The 24,949-nt window shown below is 40.9% G+C and overlaps 1 protein-coding gene and 1 long non-coding RNA gene across 3 annotated transcripts in view; one reads left to right on the forward strand and one right to left on the reverse strand.

Annotated features, from left to right (window-relative positions):
* Positions 1 to 17,097, reverse strand: part of LOC129650664 (major allergen Equ c 1-like) — a 31,588-nt gene extending 14,491 nt beyond the window's left edge. The window contains exons 1-2 of one of the 2 annotated variants that reach the window (XM_055579354.1): positions 17,009 to 17,097; positions 594 to 816 (exon numbers count right to left, since the gene is read on the reverse strand). In XM_055579354.1, coding sequence (XP_055435329.1) covers positions 594 to 643 — 50 coding nt within the window. In that variant the 5' untranslated portion in view covers positions 644 to 816; positions 17,009 to 17,097. Of the gene's footprint in view, positions 1 to 593; positions 1,182 to 17,008 lie in introns of those variants that run through there. The other variant, XM_055579355.1, reaches the window with a different exon arrangement.
* Positions 69 to 8,114, forward strand: LOC129650665 (uncharacterized). The gene is made up of 3 exons (XR_008713922.1): positions 69 to 262; positions 4,920 to 4,993; positions 7,594 to 8,114. It is a non-coding gene; the product is annotated as an uncharacterized LOC129650665 (long non-coding RNA).
* Positions 17,098 to 24,949: the final 7,852 nt, after the last annotated feature.

Raw genomic sequence — 24,949 nt, forward strand, 5'->3', positions numbered from 1 at the left:
TAGGAGTGTAAAAGGCTTACTGGGATTAACACTTGTGAAAGGAAAAAGAAGGAAATGGGATTAGGGCAGGGGAGCTGCCAGACCATGACATGATCTGACAAAGTCTCTGTCAGCCCAGCAGGGAGCTCTGAGCGTGTGAGAAGAGGTCTGTGTCAGGCAGAAAAGGATGGGACCTCGTGTCACAGTCTTGCACAGCCACTGGATGGGGCCAGCCCGAGAAGACCTCCATCTCAGCTCAAGAGTTGAGGCCAATCGGAACCAGGTAACAGTGGAAGCTGTGGGTTAACCCCCCTCCTCACAGCTGCACAATGAGCTTTCTTGAAGAGGGAATCTGAGCGATGTATCTCTATGTCTGACACACCATCCTAATATCCAGAAAGAGGTAGTCCCTGCAAAAGGGATCCGGAGTTTTCTTCCCACATGGGGCAGGGGTGGAGGCAGAAACCCTTTCCTTCCCTCCTAGTTTGAAATTTCTAGCACAACATGAGGGCTCCCTGTGGGTAAGAAAACCAAGGATACCAGTGATTGTGGCCTCCAGATTCAAAATTATCAAGATTTCATTATCAGATTATCAAAATTCAGCAAGTACTTACTGCACGTGGGCCCAGGTTACCGGCAATCCATCTGGGACTCTCTTAAGCATATCATAGGAAAGTGAAGTCGCTCAGTCGTGTCCGACTCTTTGTGACCCCATGGACTGTAGCCTACCAGGCTCCTCTGTCCATGGGATTTTCCAGGCAATAGTACTAGAATGGATGGCCATTTCCTTCTCCAGCAGATCTTCCCGACCCAGGGATGGAACCCAGGTCTCCCACACTGTAGACAGATCATGGGACCAGTTTATTCCATTGATACTGACACCACCAGGCTTCGGATGGGAGGAAGACAGTTTGGGCAGTGGGAAGAATAATCATAAATCTTGGATTATGAATTCTTCGGGAAAGGGTCAAGGAGTTCTGAAGATAAAAATCATTCATGTAACAATTTTGCCATAGGCCAGACCTAATTTGAAAACATGAAAATCTGTTTCATATCATCATTGTAAGGATCTGAAGAAATTATTTATGTAAAGAGCTTGGCATGTAGACAGCTACATGTAAAAGAATGAAATAAGAACACTCTTTAACACTATACACAAAAATAAACTCAAAATGGATTAAAGACCTAGATGTAAGACTGGATACTATAAAACTCTTAGAGGAAAAGCAGAGCACCCTTTGACATAGATTGCATCAATACCTTTTTTGATCCACTTTCTAGAGTAATGAAAATAAAAACAAAAATAAACAAATGGGACCTAATTAAGCATTAAATCTTTTGCACAGCAAAGGAAACTATAAGCAAAATGAAAAGACAACCCACAGAAGGGGAGAAGATATTTGCAAACCATGGGATCAACAAGAGATTACTCTCTCAAATATACAAATAGCTCATGTAGCTCAATATAAAAAAAGCGAGCAACCTAATAAAGAACATACGCAGAAGGTCTAAATAGACATTTTCCAAAGAAGATATACAGATAGCCAACAGGCACGTGAAAAGATTAATATTGCTAATTACTAGAGAAAGGCAAATCAAAACTACAATGAAGTATCACCTCACACCAGTCAGAATGGCCATCACCAAAAATTTACAAATAACAAATGCTGGCGAGGGTGTGGAGAAAATGGAACCTGCCTACACTCTTGTGGTAATGTAAATTGGTACAGGCACTAAAGAGAACAGTATGGAGGTTCTTTAAAATATAAAAAATAGAGCTACCATATGATCCGTTAATCCCACTCCTGGGCATATATCCAGAGAAAACCAAAACCATAATCTGAAAAGCTACATGCATCTAATGTTCACTGCATCACTATTTACAATTGCCAGGACATGGAAACAACCTAAATTTCCATCTACAGATGAATGGATAAAAAAAGCTGTGGTCCATATATACAATGGAATATTACTCAGCCATAAAAAAAGAATAAAATGATGCCATCTGTAGGAACATAGATGGACCTAGAGATTATCATACTAAGTGAAGCAAGTCAGAAAGAGAAAGATAACCATCATATGATATCATTTCCATGTGGGATCTAAAAAAATGATACAACTGAACTTATTTATAAAACAGAAGCAGACTCACAGCCTTAGAAAACAAATTTATGGTTAAGAAAGGGGAAAAGTGGGGAAGAGGGATAAATTAGGAAGTGGGATTAACATATACACACTACTACATATAAAACAGATAATCAACAAGGACCTATTCTGTAGCACAGGGAATGCTACTCAGTATTCTGTAATAAACTATATGGGAAAAGAATCTGAAAAAGTATAGATATATGTGTATGTATAACTGAATGACTTTGTTGTACACCTGAAATGAACTGTAATTACATCAACAGTACTTCAATAGAACATTTTTAAAAATTTAAAAAGAGCCTGGCATAATGCCTGGCACATAGTAAGTGGTCAATTAATTGAAGCTAATCATATTCTTTTCTTTTGATCAACTTAGTCAGTCAACAAACAGTCACTGTTGACTTAATATGTCCAAGCTCTGAGAGTACACTGTTGACAAAAATAGCTGAAATCCCTGTCCTTACTGAGCTTCTACAATGGTCTATTTCTTTTTAATCTTCACATTCTGGATCCTATAAGGTCAGGAGTGTGACCTGAGGAAAAAGACCAAACTAGGTGCCTCTCCTTTAACTGTAGCCTCTACAAAAACCCTTGACTCTTTCCTTCTTTTCTTCATGCTGCACTCCCCTCTAGAAAGCCCTCCCTCCTCTGCCTTTTCAAATATTATCCTTCCTCCAAGGCCAAGAATTCAAGGCTTCCTTTGACTCCCCAGGGCTCATTCTTCTCAGCCTTTGCATGTTCCCTAGCACAGGTGGTGCTAGTGGTCGGAACCCGCCTGTCAATGCAGGAGGCAGAAGAGACCTGGATTCAGTCCCTGGGCTGGGAAGATCCCTGGAGAAGGAAACAGCAACCCACTCCAGTACTCTTGCCCGGGGAATCCCATGGACAGAGGAGCCTGGCGGGCTACAGTCCATAGTGTCGCTAAGAGTTGGACATGACTGAAGCGATTTCACTTTCACTTTTCACTCTCATGCTTTGGAGAAGGAAATGGCAACCCACTCCAGTGTTCTTGCCTGGAGAATCCCAGGGACGGGGAAGCCTGGTGGGCTGCTGTCTATGGGGTCGCACAGAGTCGGGTACGACTGAAGCGACTTAGCAGCAGCAGCAACAATTTTACACTAATTAATCTCTAAATTCATAGAGTCTGGCCTGTTGCTGCTGCTGCTGCTGCTGGCCTGTAAACAACAGTAAATAGTAAATTAAGCACAGTCACATCTGCCAAGAGAACCAGAGGACCCCAGGAGGGCTTATTAGGTAGTTGTCTTGTATGACTTTGAAAGAACACACGGTTATCTTTTACCTTTTTTCAATTTCTGGATAATTTTTTAAAACACTGGTTTTTATGGTTACACATACATTGGAAAGGTAATTGTGAAAAGATAATGATCTTGGAGTCAGGAAAACCCAAGTTCAAATTATGCCTCCACGCTTAACCTCTGTTTCCTCAGAGTTGTTGCAGAGACAATGTAAATATAGAATGCAATAGGTTCCCAATAAATATCAGTTCTTTCACTCTCTTTCTCTTCTCTTTTGTGAAGAGAGATCACGTTTTGTTTTTATAGTGTTCTCTCTGTTGTCCCCAGCCCCAGCCAGGTTCTGGTAGAATGCCTGAGCTTTGGGTAATTGATTTTCAATAAATCTCCTCTGATTGTGTTCTATATGTCTTGTCTGTAATTTAGGCAAGTTCCTTCCCTTCTCTAGGCCTCAACTGATAAAAATGAGAGGATTTAATGGTTCTTAACTAAGGCCAGCACTAGTCCCAGGAGTGATTTTGGAAATGGGCAAAGGGATACAGCATTTTTTATTTTTACAGTAACTGGAAAGTATTACTGACATTTGGTGCTTAGGATCCAGGACTCCCCAGGTGGTGCCAGTTCTAAAGAACCTGCCTACCAAAGCAGGAGACATAAGAGGCCCAGCTTTGGTCCCTGGATTGGAAAGATCCCCTGGAGGAGGGTACGGCAACCCACTATATTATTCTTGCCTGGAGAATCCGATGGATAGAGGAGCCTGGCAGACCATACACAATACGGTTGCAAAGAGTTGGACATGACTGAAGCCACTTAGGACGCAGCACACACGCAAGCATGTTCCCTACAATATGGAACTGTTTCATCCAGCATCAACAGCGCCCCCACTGGGAAATACTGAACCATCTCTAGAGAAAGTAAAAGTGCTGTTATTCAAGTGCGTCCACTCTTTGCTACCCTATGGACTGTAGCCCGCCAGGCTCCTCTGTCCATGGAATTCTCCAGGCAAGAATACTGGAGTGCCATTTCCTTCTCCAGGGGATCTTCCTACCCCAGTGATTGAACCCAGGTCTCCTGCACTGCAGGCAGATTCTTTACCATCTGAGCCACCAAACAAAAAGTACATTTTATTTCCAAACATTTTAGCAATTCCCCAGACTATTCCATGTCAGAAACACAGCCTCATTTTGTTGACATGCTCTTGTCTGAAGAACAGCTTTGTTTTTGCTCTTGCCAGCCTCACTGGCACGTCTATTTTCTGGGGACAGAGATTGTTCCAAGGCACCCTTATTGGGAACCAACTAGTCTTTGCTGAGTGTCTCAACCCAGTGCAGAGAATAGCAGGGAAGTTGAAGACAAGGTCTTACCATCAAGAGGGAAAAATACCCAAGCTTATGACATAAGGCAACACCAGTGTTCCAGGAGAAAGCTCAGGGACTGCTGGTTACATTCTGAATGAATCCATTCCAAACACACATCTCTTCTTTTTATTCTTTTGCTTGTGGCCTTGCATTAAGTAATTGTCTCACTCTCTCCCACCAGACACTGACTTGAGCTCCAAAGAGGAACAGCTGATTCCTGATGGTCTGTTTCCTCCTGGGTTTACTGCACAACAGGTATGAAATTTATACACTTTTACACCAACTCTAGTTTTCCCAATTCACCGTTGGTCTGGCATCCTGAAAAGGAGCAAGTCCTTTAAGTCAAGGAACCAAATATTTTTCCTTTTGGAAAAGCAAAGTCTTCATAAGACCACTGAGATTCTTTTAAAAACTGGCAAAGCAGGAAAATGAAGTGCCCAACAGGGGGCAGAAGAGGACGGATTTCATTTTCCTCCATGTGAATCATGTGAAGTTGCTCAGTTGTGTCCGACTCTTTGAGACCCCATGGACTACCAGGCTCCTCTGACTATGGGATTTTACAGGCAAGAGTACTGGAGTGGGTTGCCACTTTCTTCACCAGGGGATCTTCCTGACCCAGGGATCGAACCCAGGTCTCCCACATGGCAGGCAGACGCTTTACCATCTGAGCCACCAGGGAAGCCAGTAAGAGAGTCTCAGGGGGGTTGTAAATAACACACCACCTTACCTCCCCACTAGAGCAGGGAGGGGTAACCTCAAGTCAGCCAGGAGAGTAACCTGGAATCTTCTGATCTGCAGTAGGCGTGTTATCCATTGCGCCACTGGCCCTGTTGGTTATTTTCCTCCAGAAGCACTAAACGAGAAAAATATAAGTATTTAGCTGCATTCACTTAGAAAGTTGCTTGTTGTAATGTATTGGTAAGAGCCATGATAGCACAGTTGAACAGTTAAAATCTGCTCATCAGTTCAATGCTTTTTCTTTTTTTTCAAATGTCTTTTCTTAAGGAAATAATTTTTCAACTTTAATTAATTCAGTGTGAAGTTGGACAATTTTGTTTGTTGTTAGTATCTACAGCTTTCTCCAGCTTACTCAGAAACCTATACCAAATGCACTGGATCATATATTCAGGGGACAACTGTGGCGAACACGACATGTATGGAGTTAAACCATGTAAAATTTTCACTTTATAGGTTAAAAGATAGTTAATAATTGCAGTCTCTTATGGTTCCACTGAATAGTAGTGTTACGACTGCTGACATCAATGATTTTCATTTTCTGACATGTAATTATTGATCATAAATTACAGAATTTTATCAAAAAGATACATGCACTCCTATGTTCATTGCAGCGTTATTCACAATAGCCAAGACACAGAAACAACCTATATGTCCATCAACAGATGCATGGATAAAGAAGATGCGGCACATATATACCATGGAATACTACACTATAAAAAAGAACGAAACAATGCCATCTGCAGCAACATAGATGGACTTAGAGATTATCATACTAAGGGAAGTAATCAGAAAGACAAATACTGTATGACATCACTTACGTGCGGAATCTAAAATAGGACACAGGTGAACTTATCCATGAAATTGAAACAGACTCACAGACACAGGGAACAGACTTGTGATTGCCAAGGGCCAGGGGTGGGGGGGATTATTAGTCTGGGATTAGCAGGTGCAACCTATTATATAGAATAGATATACATGCCTAAAAAATGCTTAAACCTAGACTATTAAGTATGCCTATATGAATTTGGCAATGACTGATTATTTCTTGTTTTTTGCCCTACTTTATTCACTTAATATATATATAAATTCAAAACTTGCATTCTGAGTTTGAGAGCCAATTCTGTGGGATGACCATTAGTTTTGATGTTGGCATTTAGATTTATTTATAATGCAAAAATAAATTGAAATAGATTTGCATAGCATATAGGGAATAGATTTTTTAGTGTATGCTTTAATCTACCAGTGTCTTCAAATATGTTATTTACAAATCTAATACCATACACTTTATTATAAAACAGGTATAGAAACAGTTTTGTACAGTGAGATGTGCCAGTTTGTGGGACAGCCCTCGTTAAATGGCTGTTCTGTTCAGTCTAACTGCATGTGGTGTAGTCTATTCAATCATGAGTTTTGGAGAGAGTCTTTCATTCAATAAAATTTTAATTTAGTATATGCAAAAATAAAGGTGGGGGGGGCAGATCAAATGCTGATGAAAAGTCAAGCAAAACGAGGACCAAAGAAAAGTGTGAGTGATTTACTATCTTGAAGATAACAGGTGGCCTTGGAAAGACCTGTTCCTGTGCACCTGCAAGGACAGCAGCCTCTCCAAGATCCCTGTAACTGCCCATGTTTGGATCTGTTCCAGCTCATCCAGAGATGAAAGGGGAAGAATTCATAGCTACATTTCCCATCAACTTGGGAGAGTTGAAGCCAAAGTTGGCAAAGAGGAAGACAGCGGACTAGAGCCCAAAAGTGTGGCAAGGTTGCCCTCTAGTGGCCAGTCAGAGGCCTGACCTGTATTGTACAGCCTGGCTGGCTGCTCCCTGCCCACGGGAGCAGCCTCTTCCTGCTCCCTCTCTTCTGTGCATTGTGAGGTTTCTCAGGCCAGGAGTATTGAATGCTTATTTTTGTCATGTGTACACATGTAAATATAATATGCAACTACTACCTGAAGAATCCGCAGAGTACAGAAGTGGTACACATTATGATGCCATTTAAAAATTGGAAAGTCTGTTATTTTAACAAATTTTAGAACTATAGCAATGGCTATTGGCTCTAATCTTCATCTTGTTGGTTTCCATTCACAAATGTAACCTATTTTTCTACACAACTTCCAGAGCAAACTTACAAAAATGGACATGAGATCACTTTACTGCTGAAAATCTCCACCTTTCCATCACCCCTAGAAAACCAGCCAAACTGCTTCCAGTGTTGACCTCTCCAAGCCCAACCTCATGTCCTAGCGGGCTCCTTCTTTCACTGGGCTTTCTGCTGTTTCCTGAACATGTCAAGCTTGTTTCCATCCCATGACCTTTGCAACTGCTATCCCTTCTAGAACACATTTGTCCTACATCATGGCAAGGCTTGTTCTTCCCAAAGTCACTGTCTAGCCTGCTTAGTTCCTCCACAGCACATAGTCCCCGCAATTTTATTATATATTTGTTTCACTTGTTTGCTTACTGTCTGTCTCTCTGGATAGATTATAAACTCGCACAGTACGGGGATTCTGTCTGCTTGTTCCGTGCTGTGTCCTTAATGCCCGCTGTTGGGGCACAGAGCAGGTGTAATGGCGCCTGGCACAGAACAGGAGCTAAATCAACACATGGCAAATAAAGAATAAAGGAATGGTAAGATTCTGGCTATGTGATGTGTCAAAAATCCTTCTTTGGATGTTTCATGCAAAAGTTGCTTCTTTTTTTTTTTTAATTTATGAGAACAAGCCAAAAGCATGTGAGAATAAAACACGATCCACTCCTAGAGTGATTTTGGAGATGCTGCTGCTGCTGCTGCTACTAAGTCGCTTCAGTCGTGTCCGACTCTGTGCGACCCCATAGACGGCAGCCCACCAGGCTCCCCTGTCCCTGGGATTCTCCAGGCAAGAATACTGGAGTGGGTTGCCATTTCCTTCTCCAATGCATGAGAGTGAAAAGTGAAAGTGAAGTCGCTGAGTCATGTCACTCTTTGCGACCCCATGGACTGCAGCCTACCAGGCTCCTCCATCCATGGGATTTTCCAGGCAAGAGTACTGGAGTGGGGTGCCATTGCCTTCTCCATTTGGAGATGCATAGTGGCCTAAATCACATTAGTGACAAATCACTTCAGGGCACTGGATCATCATTAGTTATATTTTTAAAAATCTTTCAGCAAGCATCCTCTCAATTGAACACTTTACCAACTTTTCTGAAAAGAGAAAAAACAGCCAAAGATCTCAGAAAAATACATACTGAAAATAATAGGTAAAAATTATTAATATATTCTTCTTCAGGTGGTTCAAATTGGATAATTTGCGAGTGCCCAGTCTTTTTTCTCCTCCAGATGGACATCATCACAGCCACCTTGCCCAGTATGTTGGAGGCCAAGAAGCACAACCAGCAGGAAGCCTCTGAATTCATTTCATTTCCCTGTTTTACCAGCTGCGCTGACCAGCTTTCACAAGCCTCAGCTTCCTGGGGCCCATGTGGTGTGGAATCCTTGCCTTGCGCCCCTGCCTTTGCTGTGGGTGAGCCTGAGGCTGTTGGCAGGGCCAGGAGTCAGAAAGAAGAGCCAGACACGGTGGGGTAAGGGTAGGGAGATTGACTACCAGCTGGAATCTGCTGGGTACCTCTATATCCATCTGTCCATCACCACATCTGATACAACGACCTTCAGAGAGCAATGGCCATTACTTTACTTCCACCTTCCAAATTTCACGCATGTTCCTCTTATGGCTAACTCTAAATGGAATCATACAGGGAAAGCAATGCTGGGAAACAGTTCCCACTTCAACCAACTTGACAGAACACAAGCCATCTATGTGGTCAGGAAGCTACTCTTAGGAAGTAAGCCCTGAGCTGAGACCCAAGGATGAGAATGTGCCAACCACAGGAAGGCTCCAGGCAAGAGCTTTCAGACAGAGGGAATGATCTGAGCAAAGGCTTAGCTCACGTGAAGAACAGAAAATAGACCAGGGAGCTGGATCATTAGGAGCAGGGCGAGGATGGTATGAAATAGAGTTATGCTGTAAACGGGGAATGGTCATATTATTATGGGATTTATAAGGTAAGGAGTATGGACTTTGTCCAAAGTGCAAGTAATCGAAGGGTTTTAAGCTGGGTAGAGAACATGATCAGATTTGAGTTTCCCAAAGATCACACAGGCTGCTGTGAGCTACAGTGCAGGGGATGGGGCAAGAGAGACGGCACTGGTCCATGTTCTCACGTGTATATTTGCGTGTGTGCACTTCTGTACTCTGGATTCCTCAAAGGGGGGGTTCTTGGCCAAGAGGTAAGCACGTCTGACCTTTAGATACGTATCCAGATTGCTTAGATATCACCTCTCTGAAGAGCCTTCTATGACCCTGCCATCTAGGTATACTGATCCCTGTTCTTCACTCTGTGGCCCCCTATTTATTTTCTTCTTAGCCCTGATAATGGTATATAAGATCTTGCATTTATTTACTTTTTTTATAATTTGTCTTTCCCATGAAGGCAGGACTTGTCTTACTCACTATTATACTCATCACCTAGGGCAGTGCCTGGCATAGTAGACAGACAGCAAGTGATGATCTATTGAATAGATAATTGCCCTTCAAAGAGCCTGAACAAATTTACACTTTCAGCAACAAGATATCAAAGTCTGGCCCCCAAATTATTTAACCCCAAATGATATTACTACTCGTTTGGAGAGGGACAAATTTAAGTGATATTTGGATACATTATTTATATTATCTAATTAAAACAACAATGCGGTATCTCTATACACTAACCAGAATAGAAAAAAAAGAAAGGCAGAAAAAAAACCTGACAATATCACATTCTGGAAGAATCTGGAACAACCAGAATTCTTGTACATTGCTGGTGGAATGTAAGATGATACAACTGCTGATTTATATGCTGATGAATGAAAAAAACATTTTTAAAAACCCTCTTGCACTGCTGGAGGGAATGTAAATTGATACTGCCACTATGGAAAACCATATGGAGATTCCTTTAAAAACTAGGAATAAAACCACCCAATAACCCAGCAATACCACTTCTAGGCATATACCCTGAGGAAACCAAAACTGAAAAAGACACATGTACTCCAATAGTCATTGCAGCACTGTTTACAATAGCTAAGACTATTAGCTATGGAAGAAAACTAGATGTCCATTGACAAATGAATGGATAAAGAAGCTGTGGTACATATATACAATAGAATACTACTTAGTCATAAAATGGAATGCATTTGAGTCAGTTCTAATGAGGTGGACGAACCTACAGCCTGTTATACAGAGTGAAGTAAGTCAGAAAGAGAAAAACAAATATCATATATTAATGCATATATGTGGAATCTAGAAAGATGGTATTGATGAACCTGTTTTCAGGACAGCAATGGAGATGCAGACATAGAAAACACACTTATGGGCAACAGTGTGGGGAGAGGAAGGAGAGGGTGAGATGGAGAGAGAAGCATGGACACATATGCACTACCATATGTAAAATAGATAGCCAGTGGGAATTTTGCTGCATGATCCAGGGAACTCAAACCAGGCTCTGTAGCAACTTAGGAGGGTGGGAAAGGGTGGAAGAGGTTCAAGAGGGAGGGGACAGGGGGCGGTCCCAAGAAGGCAGAAGAATAAAACAGGGAGACCACATTCTCCCCCACAAATTCATCAAAAGATCATTTGAATGCTGAGCAAGTTCCACAAAACAACTTCTATAATGCTGGTGGAGGATACCAGGCACCCAGAAAGGCAGCCCATTCTTTTGAAAGGAAGTAGAATAAAATATAAAAGACAAAAGAGTTAGGGACGGAGACCCGTCGTCGTGGGGAGGGAGTCGTGAAGGAGGAGAAGTTTCCAAACAGTAAGAAACCCTCTCACAGGCGGGTCTGTGGGGAGTTTTGGAATCTCAGAGGGCAATATAATCGGGAGTTAAAAAAAAAACACAACCCACAGAATACGTGCCTAACCGCAACTGCCAGCGGAGAAATAGCCCAGATGCTTGCATCTGCCACCAGCAGAGAACTTTCCTGCAAAAGACTCTAACACTCAGACTGGCCCACTCACAGAACAAAGGGTTGGGCGAATAAAGGAGAGCTAGCCCGCAGTGTACAGGCCCCTCCCTCCACACTGGAGGCAGAGAGGCAGGCATGGGACAGCCAGAGCCAGAAAGCAAGGGGCTGCTCCAATCTCGGCCCCAGAGACAGCATCCTCCACCAAACTGTGAGCAGGCTCCCAGTTGCTAACCATGTCTTCCTGGGATCCTAGACGGTTGACATCTGCCAGGAGGGTCGCAGCCCGAGATCAGCTCCCCAGAGGAGACACACAGCATACCTGACTCGGTGCTCTGGCGGCGCGCCGGGGAAACTGAGTGGCCGAAGACGCACGGTCCACCTGGGAAAGTGCCCACCTGGGATAGTGTGCTCGCCGAACACCAGGTCGCCTGAGCTGCTCAGACCCGGGAAGGGCACAAAAACGCATGCCCAACTGAGTCTGTCTTTGCGGAGTACCCAAGAACCTGAGCAGCTTAGACCTGGGAAGTGCATGAAACTGCTTTGGACAGTGCCCCTGCTGAGCACCCTGGAGCCTGAGCAGTGTAGACCCAGGAAGCACACGCCACCTTAAGGTGAGGCAAACCCAGTGTGGCCCATACACTGCAAGCACTCCCCACACATGCCGGCAGGATCTGTTTCCCTCCCTCCCCACAACACAATAACACAATAAATAAACAAATGACCACCTTCACCCCCTTGTGTCAGAGTGGAAATTAGACACTGAAGAGATTTGCGAACAGAGAAAGCCAAAATAAACAAAGAGGGAACCACTCGAAGTGACAGGCACAACAGATTAAAATCTGTAGTTAACATTGACTAAGCACTGGAGGGGGCCTATAGACCTTGAGAATGAGTACAAGCTGAAACAAGGAACTATTTGAAACTGAACTGACCCCACACTGCCCACAACAGGTCCAGAGAAACTCCTAGATATATTTTTACTATTATCACTTTATAATTTTTTAAAATTTGAGTTCTTTATTACTCCTTTGATTTTCATTTTTATAAGCTACTATTACTTTGCAAAAAATAAATACCCTATTTTTAAAGCAAATTTCATATATATATTTTTTTATAATTTTTGTGATTGTTTTGTGTTTTTAATATATATTTTTTGAGAGTCTAACTTCTATTCTAGATTTTTAATCTTTGCTTTCTGGTATTTGTTATCAATTTTGTACCTTTAAGAATCCAATCTTCAGTACCATTTTCACTTAGGGAGGGGTGTAATTACTGGCTTGATTGCTTTTTTGCCTTTTGATTCTCCCTTTTCCCCTGCCAGGTCACCTCTATCTTCTCCCTCCCCCATCTCTTCTCTACTTAACTCTGTGAATCTCTCTGGGTGTTCTGGGCTGTGGAGAACACTTAGGGAATTGATTACTGGCTAGACTGGTCTCCCCTTTTGACTCTCCCTCTTTTTCTCCTGGTCCCCTCTATCTCCCTTCTCCCTCTTCTCTTCTCTTTGTAACTCTGTGAATCAATCTGGGTGTTCCAGACTGTGGAGAGCACTTAGGGAATTGATTACTGGCTAGATTGCTCTCTCCCCTTTTGACTCCCCCTCTTCTCCTCCTGGTCCCCTCTATCTCCCTGCTCCCTCTTCTCTTCTCCATGTAACTCTGTGAACCTCTCTGGGTGTCCCTCGCTGTGGAGAATTGTTTCACCATTAACATAGATGTTTTATCATCTGTGCTGTGTGGATGGAGAAGTCTTGAGGCTACTGTAAGAATAAGACTGAAAGCTAGTGGCAGGAGACTTAACTCCAAAACTTGATAACATCAGAGAACTCCTGATTCCAGGAAGCATTAGTAGACAAGAGCAGACCTAAAAGCCTTCATACCTACGCTGAAACCAAGCTCCACCCAAGAGCTAACAAGTTCCAGAGCAAGACATACCATGCTAATTCTCCAGCAAAGCAGGAACACAGCCCTGAGCATTAAAAGACAGGCTGCCCAAAGCCATGCCAAACCCACAGACACCCCCAAAACTCACTACTGGACACTTCATTGCACTCCAGAGAGAAGAGATCCAGTTCCACCCACCAGAACACAGATGCAAGCTCCCCTAGCCAGGAAACCTTGACAATCCACTAGTCCAATCCCACCCACAGGGAGCAGGCTCCACAATAAAGAGGAACCATGAACTTTCAGCCTACAGAAAGGGCACCCCAAACAGCAATCTAAACAAAATGAAATGGCAGAAAAATATTCAGCAGGTAAAGAAACATGATAAATGCCCACCAAACCAAACAAAAGAGGAGGCAATAGGGAGTCTACCTGAAAAAGGATTCAATATAATGATAGTTCAGATGATCTAAAATCTTGAAAACAAAATGGAGTTACAGATAATAGACTCAAGACAAGGATTGAGAAGATGCAAGAAATGTTTAACAAGGACCTAGAAGAAATAGAGAAGAGTCAATCAATAATGAGTTATGTAATAAATGAGATCAAAAGCACTCTGGAGGGAATCAACAGTAGAATAACTGAGGAAGAAGATAGGATGAGTGAGGTGGAAGATAGAATGGTGGAAACAAATGAAGCAGAGAGGGAAAAAGAAAAAAAAATTAAAAGAAATGAGGACAACCTCAGAGACCTCTGGGACAATGTTAAACGCCCCAACATTCAAATCATAGGAGTCCCAGAATAAGAAGACAAAAAGAAAGGGCATGAGAAAATACTTGAGGAGATAATAATTGAAAACATCCCTAAAATGTGGAAGGAAACAGCCACCCAAGTTCAAGAAACTCAGAGTCCCAAACAGGATAAACCCAAGGTGAAACACCCCCACACATATTAATCAAACTAATGAAGATCAAACACAAGAGCAAATACTAAAAGCAGCAAGGGAAAAGCAACAAATAACACACAAGGGGATCCCCATAAGGATAAAAGCTGATCTTTCAATAGAAACTCTTCAGGCCAGAAGGGAATGGCAGGACATACTTAAAGTGATGAAAGAGAAAAACCTACAACCCAGATTACTATATCCAGCAAGGATCTCATTCAAATATGAAGGCAAAATCAAAAGCTTTACAGACAAGCAAAAACTCAGAGAATTCAGCACCACCAAACCAGCTCTTCAATAAATGCTGAAGGATTTTCTCTAGACAGGAAACACAGAAAAGGTTTATAAACTCAAACCCAAAACAACAAAGTAAATGGCAATGGGATCATACTTATCAATAATTACCTTAAATGTAAATGGCTTGGATGCCCCAACCAAAAGACAAAGACTGGCTGAATGGATACAAAAACAAGACCCCTATATATGCTGTCTACAAGAGACCCACCTCAAACCAAGAGACACATACAGACTGAAAGTGAAGGGCTGGAAAAGATATTTCATGAAAATGGAGACCAAAAGACAGCAAGAGTAGCAATACTTATATCAGATAAAATAGACTTTGAAATAAAGACTGTAAAAAGAGACAAAGAAGGACACTACATAATGATCAAAGGATCAATCCAAGAAGCAGCTATAACAATTATAAATATATATGCACCAAACATAAGAGTACCTCAATACATAAGGCAAATGCTAACAAGTATGAAGGAGGAAATTAATGGTAACACAATAATAGTGGGAGACATTAATACCCCACTCACACCTATGGATAGATCAACTAAACAGAAAATTAACAAAGAAACAGAAACTTTAAATGATACAATGGACCAGTTAGACCTAACTGATATCTATAAGGACATTTCACCCCAAAACGATGAATTTCACCTTTTTTGCAAGTGCACATGGAACATTCTCCAGGATAGATCACATCCTGGGCCATAAATCTAGCCTTGGTAAATTCAAAAAAACTGAAGTCATTTCAAGCATCTTTTCTGATCACAATGCTGTAAAATTTGATGTCAACTACAGGAAAAAAATTTGTTAAAAATACAAACATATGGAGGCTAAACAACACACTTCTGAATAACCAACAAATAATGGAGGAAATCAAAATATGCACAGAAACTAGTGAAAATGAAAACACAACAACCCAAACCCTACGGGATTCAGTAAAAGTAGTGCTAGGGGAAGGTTCATAGCAATACAAGCTTACCTCAAGAAACAAGAGAAAAATCAAATAAACAACCTAAGTTTACACCTAAAGCAACTAGAAAGAGAAGAAATGAAGAACTCCAGGGTTAGTAGAAGGAAGTAAATCATAAAAATTAGAGCAGAAATAAGTGAAAAAGAAACAAAGGAGACTATAGCAAAAATCAACAAAACTAAAAGCTAGTTCTTTGAGAAAATAAATAAAATAGACAAACCATTAGCCAGACTCATCAAGAAAAAAAGGAAGAATCATATCAACAAAATTAGAAATGAAAATGGAGAAATCACAACAGACAACACAGAAACAAAAAGGATCATAAGAGACTATTATCAGCAACTATATGCCAATAAAATGGAAACCTTGGAAGAAATGGACAAATTCTTAGAAAAGTATAACTTTCCAAAACTGAACCAGGAAGAAATAGAAAATCTTAACAGACCCATCACAAGCACAGAAATTGAAACTGTCATAAAAAATCTTTCAACAAACAAAAGCCCAGGACCAGATGGCTTCACAGGTGAATTCTACCAAAAATTTAGTAGGATAGGATAACACCTATCCTACTCAAACTCTTCCAGAAAATTGCAGAGGAAGGTAAACTCCCAAACTCATTCCATGAGGCCACCATCACCCTAATACCAAAACCAGACAAAGATGCCACAAAAAAAGAAAACTACAGGCCAATATCACTAATGAACATAGATGCAAAAATCTTCAACAAAATTCTAGCAAACAGAATGCAACACCATATTAAAAAGATCATACATCATGATCAAGTGGGCTTTATCCCAGGGATGCAAGGATTCTTCAATATTCACAAATCAATCAATGTGAAACACCACATTAACAAACTGAAAGATAAAAACCATACGATTATCTCAGTAGATGCAGAGAAAGCCTTTAACAAAATTCAACACATATTTATGACATTTATGCTCTCCAGAAAGCAGGCATAGAAGGAAATACCTCAACATAATAAAAAGCCATATATGATAAACCCACAGCAAACATTATCCTCAATGGTGAAAAATTGAAAGCATTTCCCCTAAAGTCAGGAACAAGACAAGAGTGCCCACTCTCACCACTACTATTTAATATAGTTTTGGAAGTTTTAGCCACAGCAATCAGAGAAGAAAAGGAAATAAAAGGAATCCAGATTGGAAAAGAAGTAAAACTCTCACTGTTTGCAGATGACATGATCCTTTACATAGAAAACCCTAAAGACACGACAAGAAAATTACTAGAGCTAATCAATGAATATAGTAAAGTTGCAGGATACAAAATTAACACAGAGAAATCCTGCCGGGGGCCAGCATGAGGAGCTCCACCTGTGGCAAAGGTCATGAGGAAGGAGGCTCGGCATACGCAAAGGCGGGATGGAGCCTCAGGAGTCCCCCTGGATATTCTCGAGCATCTACCCCCAAAAACCAGAGTCTGCCTACTTTACTGCTTTGTGCTCTTACCTCTGACTTTACTGGGGGCTGTCCCCCACCACCATCTCGCTCTCTCTGATAAAGAGTTAACTTACAGCTCCAGTTAATAAGTTCCTGGGCATTAGGAGTGTTTAAATCCAAACCCCTTAGATAGCTCTCTAACTCGCCTGACAAGTTTACCTGGATTCCTACAGCTATACATACGATTGTTTACAGTCTCTCAGCCTTGAGAGAGAGGCAAGGGAAGCTTAAGATATTTAGGTAGATTTATTCCTAAGTATTTTATTCTTTCTGTTGCAATGGTGAATGGAATTGTTTCCTTAATTTCTCTTTCTGTTTTCTCATTATTAGTGTATAGGAATGCAAGGGATTTCTGGGTGTTGATTTTATATCCTGCAACTTTACTATAGTCATTGATTAGTTCTAGTAATTTTCTGGTGGAGTCTTTAGGGTTTTCTATGTAGAGGATCATGTCATCTGCAAACAGTGAGAGCTTTACTTCTTCTTTTCCAATTTGGATTCCTTTTATTTCTTTTTCTGCTCTGATTGCTGTGGCCAAAACTTCCAAAACTATGTTGAATAGTAATGGTGAAAGTGGGCACCCTTGTCTTGTTCCTGACTTTAGAGGAAATGCTTTCAATTTTTCACCATTGAGGATAATGTTTGCTGTGGGTTTGTCATATATAGCTTTTATTATGTTGAGGTATGTTCCTTCTATTCCTGCTTTCTGGAGAGTTTTGATCATAAATGGATGTTGAATTTTGTCAAAGGCTTTCTCTGCATCTATTGAGATAATCATATGGTTTTTATTTTTCAATTTGTTAATGTGGTGTATTACATTGATTGATTTGCGGATAAATCTACCTAAAGAATCTAAAGACCTATATATAGAAAACTATAAAACACTGGTGAAAGAAATCAAAGAGGACACTAACAGATGGAGAAATATACCATGTTCATGGATTGGAAGAATCAATGTAGTGAAAATGAGTATACTACCCAAAGCAATCTATAGATTCAATGCAATCCCTATCAAGCTACCAACAGCATTCTTCACAGAGCTAGAACAAATAATCTCACAATTTGTATGGAAAAACAAAAAACCTCGAATAGCCAAAGCGATCTTGAGAAAGAAGAATGGAACTGGAGGAATCAACCTACCTGACTTCAGGCTCTACTACAAAGCCACAGTTATCAAGACAGTATGGTACTGGCACAAAGACAGAAATATAGATCAATGGAACAAAATAGAAAGCCCAGAGATAAATCCACGCACATATGGACACCTTATCTTCGACAAAGGAGGCAAGAATATACAATGGATTAAAGACAATCTCTTTAACAAGTGGTGCTGGGAACTCTGGTCAACCACTTGTAAAAGAATGAAACTAGAACACTTTCTAACACCATACACAAAAATAAACTCAAAATGGATTAAAGATCTAAACGTAAGACCAGAAACTATAAAACTCCTAGAGGAGAACATAGGCAAAACACTCTCTGACATACATCACAGCAGGATCCTCTATGACCCACCTCCCAGAATATTGGAAATAAAAGCAAAAATAAACAAATGGGACCTAATTAACCTTAAAAGCTTCTGCACATCAAAGGAAACTATTAGCAAGGTGAAAAGACAGCCTTCAGAATGGGAGAAGATAATAGCAAATGAAGCAACTGACAAACAACTAATCTCGAGAATATACAAGCAACTCCTACAGCTCAACTCCAGAAAAATAAATGACCCAATCAAAAAATGGGCCAAAGAACTAAATAGACATTTCTCCAAAGAAGACATAAAGATGGCTAACAAACACATGAAAAGATGCTCAACATCACTCATTATCAGAGAAATGCAAATCAAAACCACGATGAGGTACCATTTCACACCAGTCAGAATGGCTGCAATCCAAAAGTCTACAAGTAATAAATGCTGGAGAGGGTGTGGAGAAAAGGGAACCCTCTTACACTGTTGGTGGGAATGCAAACTAGTACAGCCACTATGGAGAACAGTGTGGAGATTCCTTAAAAAACTGGAAATAGACATGCCTTATGATCCAGCAATCCCACTGCTGGGCATACACACTGAGAAAACCAGAAGGGAAAGAGACACGAGTACCCCAATGTTCATCGCAGCACTGTTTATAATAGCCAGGACATGGAAGCAACCTAGATGTCCATCAGCAGATGAATGGATAAGAAAGCTGTGGTACATATACACAATGGAGTATTATTCAGCCATTAAAAAGAATACATTTGAATCAGTTCTAATGAGGTGGATGAAACTGGAGCCTATTATACAGAGTGAAGTAAGCCAGAAAGAAAAACACCAATACAGTATACTAACGCATATATATGGAATTTAGAAAGATGGTAACAATAACCCTGTGTACGAGACAGCAAAAGAGACACTGATGTATAGAACAGTCTTATGGACTCTGTGGGAGAGGGAGAGGGTGGGAAGATTTGGGAGAATGGCATTGAAACATGTAAATATCATGTATGAAATGAGTTGCCAGTCCAGGTTCGATGCACGATACTGGATGCTTGGGGCTGGTGCACTGGGACGACCCAGAGGGATGGAGTGGGGAGGGAGGAGGGAGGAGGGTTCAGGATGGGGAACACATGTATGCCTGTGGCGGATTCATTTTGATACTTGGCAAATCTAGTACAGTTATGTAAAGTTTAAAAATAAAATAAAATTAAAAAAAAAAAAAAAAAAAAAAAAAAAAAAAAAAAGATATTTAAATAGCTTAGAGTCTCTCAGAGAGTTAGAAACTTTCAGAATAAAACTAGTAAAAGATTTCATTGATGAACCAATGCTTGCTGCCAAGTTTCCACATCCCCTGTATTGTATCCTTGAATGTGTATTAATTAATATAGTTGGTATGTAGAAAAAATAAGTAGTGGCCTTGGTGCTAGCAACTTTAGACCCTTAAGGTAATAAATTCTTTCCTTTGTTGTAAACCCACCGCACCTCTGCCCTATAGGAATGCAACTTTATCTAACACCTTCGGAGGATGGCGCCAAACCTTAAAATAATTACTCTTAGAGAAAGTAAGTCTTACTGTTGACAAACCTTTGTCAAGAGTCATAAAATGTTAATAGGCCTTCTGGCCAGAAGATGATGTAAATCACCTAAACCATTTGTATACGATAAATTTGCAGGAAAGAAACCCTGGTTTCCATAAGTATCAAAGACTGCTGACTTTGCATTATTTCACATCCCCTATTATCCTCTATGTGCAACTTAGGGTATAAAAGCCCCTGTTGAAAATAAAGCTACGGGCCTTGCTCACCGAAGCTTGGTCTCCCCATGTCATTCCTTTTCTCAATTTATGGCTGAAGTTCCATCTGGAGCGTGGAGGTCCTCTGCGACCACTTATTTGCCTGGGCTTCTAAGACCCACTCGAGAAGGTGCCTAAGGTGGGGCACCTTCCGCTATTCGAGAGGGCGCCTGCGGCCTCCGTGGTCAGAGCAAGTTTGGTGTCACGAACTTTATTGATTTCCCGCATAAACCAGTTATTATTGAACATCTAATAAATCTCTCAGCCTTTGCTATACCTTAATCGCCGACGCCATCATCCTGAGGGAATCCCTGGATCCAACCAGGGCTGGACCCTGGCAAAATCCCTTGCATTCCTATACACTAACAATGAGAAAATAGAAAGGGAAATTAAAGAAACAATTCCATTCACCATTGCAATGAAAAGAATAAAATACTTAGGAATAAATCTGCCTAAAGAAACAAGAGACCTATATATAGAAAATTATAAAACACTGATGAAAGAAATCAAAGATTACACAAATAGATGAGGAAACATACCATGTTCATGGATTGGAAGAATCAATATAGTGAAAATGAGTATATTACCCAAAGAAATCTACTGATTCAATACAATCCCTATCAAGCTACCAATGGTATTTTTCACAGAAATGAACAAATAATTTCATAATTTGTATGGAAATACAAAAAAATCTCAAATAGCCAAAGCAATCTTGAGAAAGAAGAATGGAACTGGAGGAATCAACCTGCCTGACTTCAGATTATACTACAAAGCTACAGTCATCAAGACAGTATGGTACTGGCACAAAGACAGAAACATAGATCAATGGAACAAAATAGAAAGCCCAGAGATAAATCCACACACCTATGGATACCTTACCTTTGACAAAGGAGGCAAGAATATACAATGGAGAAAAGACAATCTCTTCAACAAGTGGTGCTGAGAAAACTGTCAACCACTTGTAAAAGAATGAAACTAGAACACTTTCTAACACCTTACACAAAAATAAACTCAAAATGGATTAAAAATCTAAATGTAAGACCAGAAACTATAAAACTCCTAGGATAAACATAGACAAAACACTCTTTGACATAAATCACAGCAAAATCCTATATGACCCACCTCCCAGAGTCAGTTCAGTTCAGTTCAGTCACTCAGTCATGTCCGACTCTTTGCAACCCCATGGACTGCAGCATGCCAGGCCTCCCTGTCCATCACCAACTACCGGAGTCCACCCAAATCCATGTCCATTGAGTCAGTGATGTCATCCAACCATCTCCTCCTCTGTTGTCCCCTTCTCCTCCTGCCCTCAATCTTTCCCAGCATCGGGGTCTTTTCAAATGAGTCAGCTCTTCCTATCAGGTGGCCAAAGTATTGGAGTTTCAGCATCAGCATCAGTCCTTCCAATGAATATTTAGGAATTATTTCCTTTAGGATGGACGGGTTGGATCTCCTTGCAGTCCAAGGAACTCTCAAGTGTCTTCTCCAACACCACAGTTCAAAAGCATCAATTCTTCGGTGCTCAGCTTTCTTCACAGTACAACTCTCAAATCCATACATGACCACTGGAAAAACCATAGCCTTGACTAGATGGACCTTTGTTGGCAAAGTGATGTTTCTGCTTTTGAATATGCTATCTAGGTTGGCCATAATTTTTCTTCCAAGGAGTAAGCGTCTTTTAATTTCATGGCTGCAATCACCATCTGCAGTGATTTTGGAGCCCAAAAAATAAATTCAGCCACTGTTTCCACTGTTTCCCAATCTATTTGCCATGAAGTGATGGGACCAGATGCCATGATCTTAGTTTTCTGAATGTTGAGCTTTAAGCCAACTTTTTCACGCTCCTCTTTCACTTTCATCAAGAGGCTCTTTAGTTCTTCTTCACTTTCTGCCATAAGGCTGGTGTCATCTGCATATCTGAGGTTATTGATATTTCTCCTGGCAATCTTGAATCCAGCTTGTGCTTCCTCCAGCCCAGCATTTCTCATGATGTACTCTGTATATAAGTTAAACAAGCAGGGTGATAATATACAGCCTTGAGGTACTCCTTTTCCTATTTGGAACCAGTCTGTTGTTCCATGTTCAGTTCTAACTGTTGCTTCCTGACCTGCATACAGGTTTCTCAAGAGGCAGGTCAGGTGGTCTGGTATTCCCATCTCTTGAAGAATTTTCCACAGTTTGCTGTGATCCACACAGCCAAAGGCTTTGGCATAGTCAATAAAGCAGAAATAGATGTTTTTCTGGAACTCTCTTGCTTTTTCAATGATCCATCGGATGTTGGCAATTTGGTCTCTGGTTCCTCTGCCTTTTCTAAAACCAGCTTGAACTTCTGGAAGTTCACAGTTCACATATTGCTGAAGCCTGGCTTGGAGAATTTTAAGCATTAATTTACTAGCGTGTGAGATGAGTCCAATTGTGTGGTAGTTTGAGCATTCTTCGGCATTGCTTTTCTTTGGGATTGGAATGAAAACTGACTTTATCCAGTCCTGGGCCACTGCTGAGTTTTCCAAATTTGCTGGCATATTGAGTGCAGCACTTTCACAACATCATCTTCCAGGATTTGGAATAGCTCAACTGGAATTCCATCACCTCCACTAGCTTTGTTCATAGTGATGCTTTCTAAGGCCCACTTGACTTCACATTCCAGGATGTCTGGCTCTAGGTGAGTGATCACACCATCGTGATTATCTGGATCATGAAGATCTTTTTTGTACAGTTCTTCTGTGTATTCTTGCCACCTCTTCTTAATATCTTCTGCTTCTGTTAGGTCCATACCATTTCTGTCCTTTATTGAGCCCATCTTTGCATGAAATGGTCCCTTGGTATCTCTAATTTTCTTGAAGAGATCTCTAGTCTTTCCCATTCCATTGATTTTCTCTATTTCTTTGCATTGATCACTGAAGAAGGCTTGCTTATCTCTCCTTGCTATTCTTTGGAACTCTGCATTCAAATGGGTATATCTTTCCTTTTCTCCTTTGTTTTTTGCTTCTCTTCTTTTCACAGCTATTTGTAAGGCCTGCTCAGACAACCATTTTGCTTTTTTGCATTTCTTTTCTATGGGAATGGTCTTGATCCCTGTCTCCTGTACAATGTCATGAACCTCTATCCATAGTTCATCAGGCACTCTGTCTATCAGATCTATTTCTTACTTAAGAAATCTAAAATTTCTTAAGATTAAATCTATTTCTCACTTCCACTGTATAGTCATAAGGGATTTGATTTAGGTCATACCTGAATGGTCTAGTGGTTTTCCCCACTTTCTTCAATTTCAGTCTGAATTTGGCAATAAGGAGTTCATGATCTGAGTCACAGCCAGCTCCCAGTCTTGTTTTTGCTGACTGTATAGAGCTTTTCCATCTTTGTCTGCAAAGAATATAATCCATCTGATTTCAGTGTTGACCATCTGGTGATGTCCATGTGTAGTCTTCTCTTGTGTTGCTGGAAGAGGGTGTTGCTATGACCAGTGCGTTCTCTTGGCAGAACTCTATTAGCCTTTGCCCTGCTTCATTCTCTACTCCAAGGCAAAATTTGCATAAAAGCAAAAATAAACAAATGGGACCTAATTAAACTTAAAAGCTCTTGCACCACTAAGGAAACTATAAATAGGGTGAAAAGACATCCTTCAGAATGGGAGAAAACAATAGCAAACAAAGCAACTGACAAAGAATTAATCTCAAATATACAAGCAGCTCATGCAGCTCAATACCAGAAAAATAAGCACCCAATCCAAAAAATGGGCCAAAGAACTAAGCAGACATTTTTCCAAAGAAGACATACAGATGGCTAACAAACACATAAAAAGATGCTCAACATCACTGAGACAATACGTTTCTGTTGTTTTAAGCCACCTAGTTTGTGGTAATTTGTTCCATCAGCCCCATGAAGTGAAAATGCATACCTTTGTATTCTGCCCAGTAATGAGCTCTACCCTATGGAATAGACCCTTGTGTATGATATCACTGCAAAATTCATACAAGCTTTGTCATCAGTTCAGTTCAGTTCAGTCCAGTCATTCAGTCATGTCCAACTCTTTGTGACCCCATGGACTGCAGCACGCCAGGCCTCCATGTCCATCACCAACTCCCGGAATTTACTCAAACTCATGTCCATTGAGTCAGTCATGCCATCCAACCATCTCATCCTTTGTCATCCCCTTCTCCTCCCACCTTCAATGTTTCCCAGCATCAGGGTCTTTTCAAATGAGTCAGCTCTTCACATCAGGTGGCCAAAGTATTGGAGTTTCAGCTTCAGCATCAGTCCTTCCAATGAACACCCAGGACTGATCTCCTTTAGGATGGACTTGTTGGATCTCCTTGCAGTCCAAGGGACTCTCAAGAGTCTTCTCCAACACCACAGTTCAAAAGCATCAATTCTTTGGCGCTTAGCTTTCTTTATAGTTCAACTCTCACATCCATACATGACTACTGGAAAAGCCATAGCCTTGTCTAGACGGACCTTTGTTGGCAAAGTAATGTCTCTGCTTTTGAATATGCTATCTAGGTTGGTCATAACTTTTCTTCCAAGGAGTAAGCATCTTTTAATTTCATGGCTGCAGTCACCATCTGCAGTGATTTTGGAGCCCTGAAAAATGAAGTCTGCCACTGTTTCCACTATTTATCTATTTGCCATGAAGTGATGGGACTGGACGCCATGAGTGAAAAAGTTGGCTTAAAGCTCAACATTC

The sequence above is a fragment of the Bubalus kerabau genome, chromosome 4 (assembly GCF_029407905.1).
Source record: "Bubalus kerabau isolate K-KA32 ecotype Philippines breed swamp buffalo chromosome 4, PCC_UOA_SB_1v2, whole genome shotgun sequence".
NCBI lineage: Eukaryota > Metazoa > Chordata > Mammalia > Artiodactyla > Bovidae > Bubalus > Bubalus kerabau.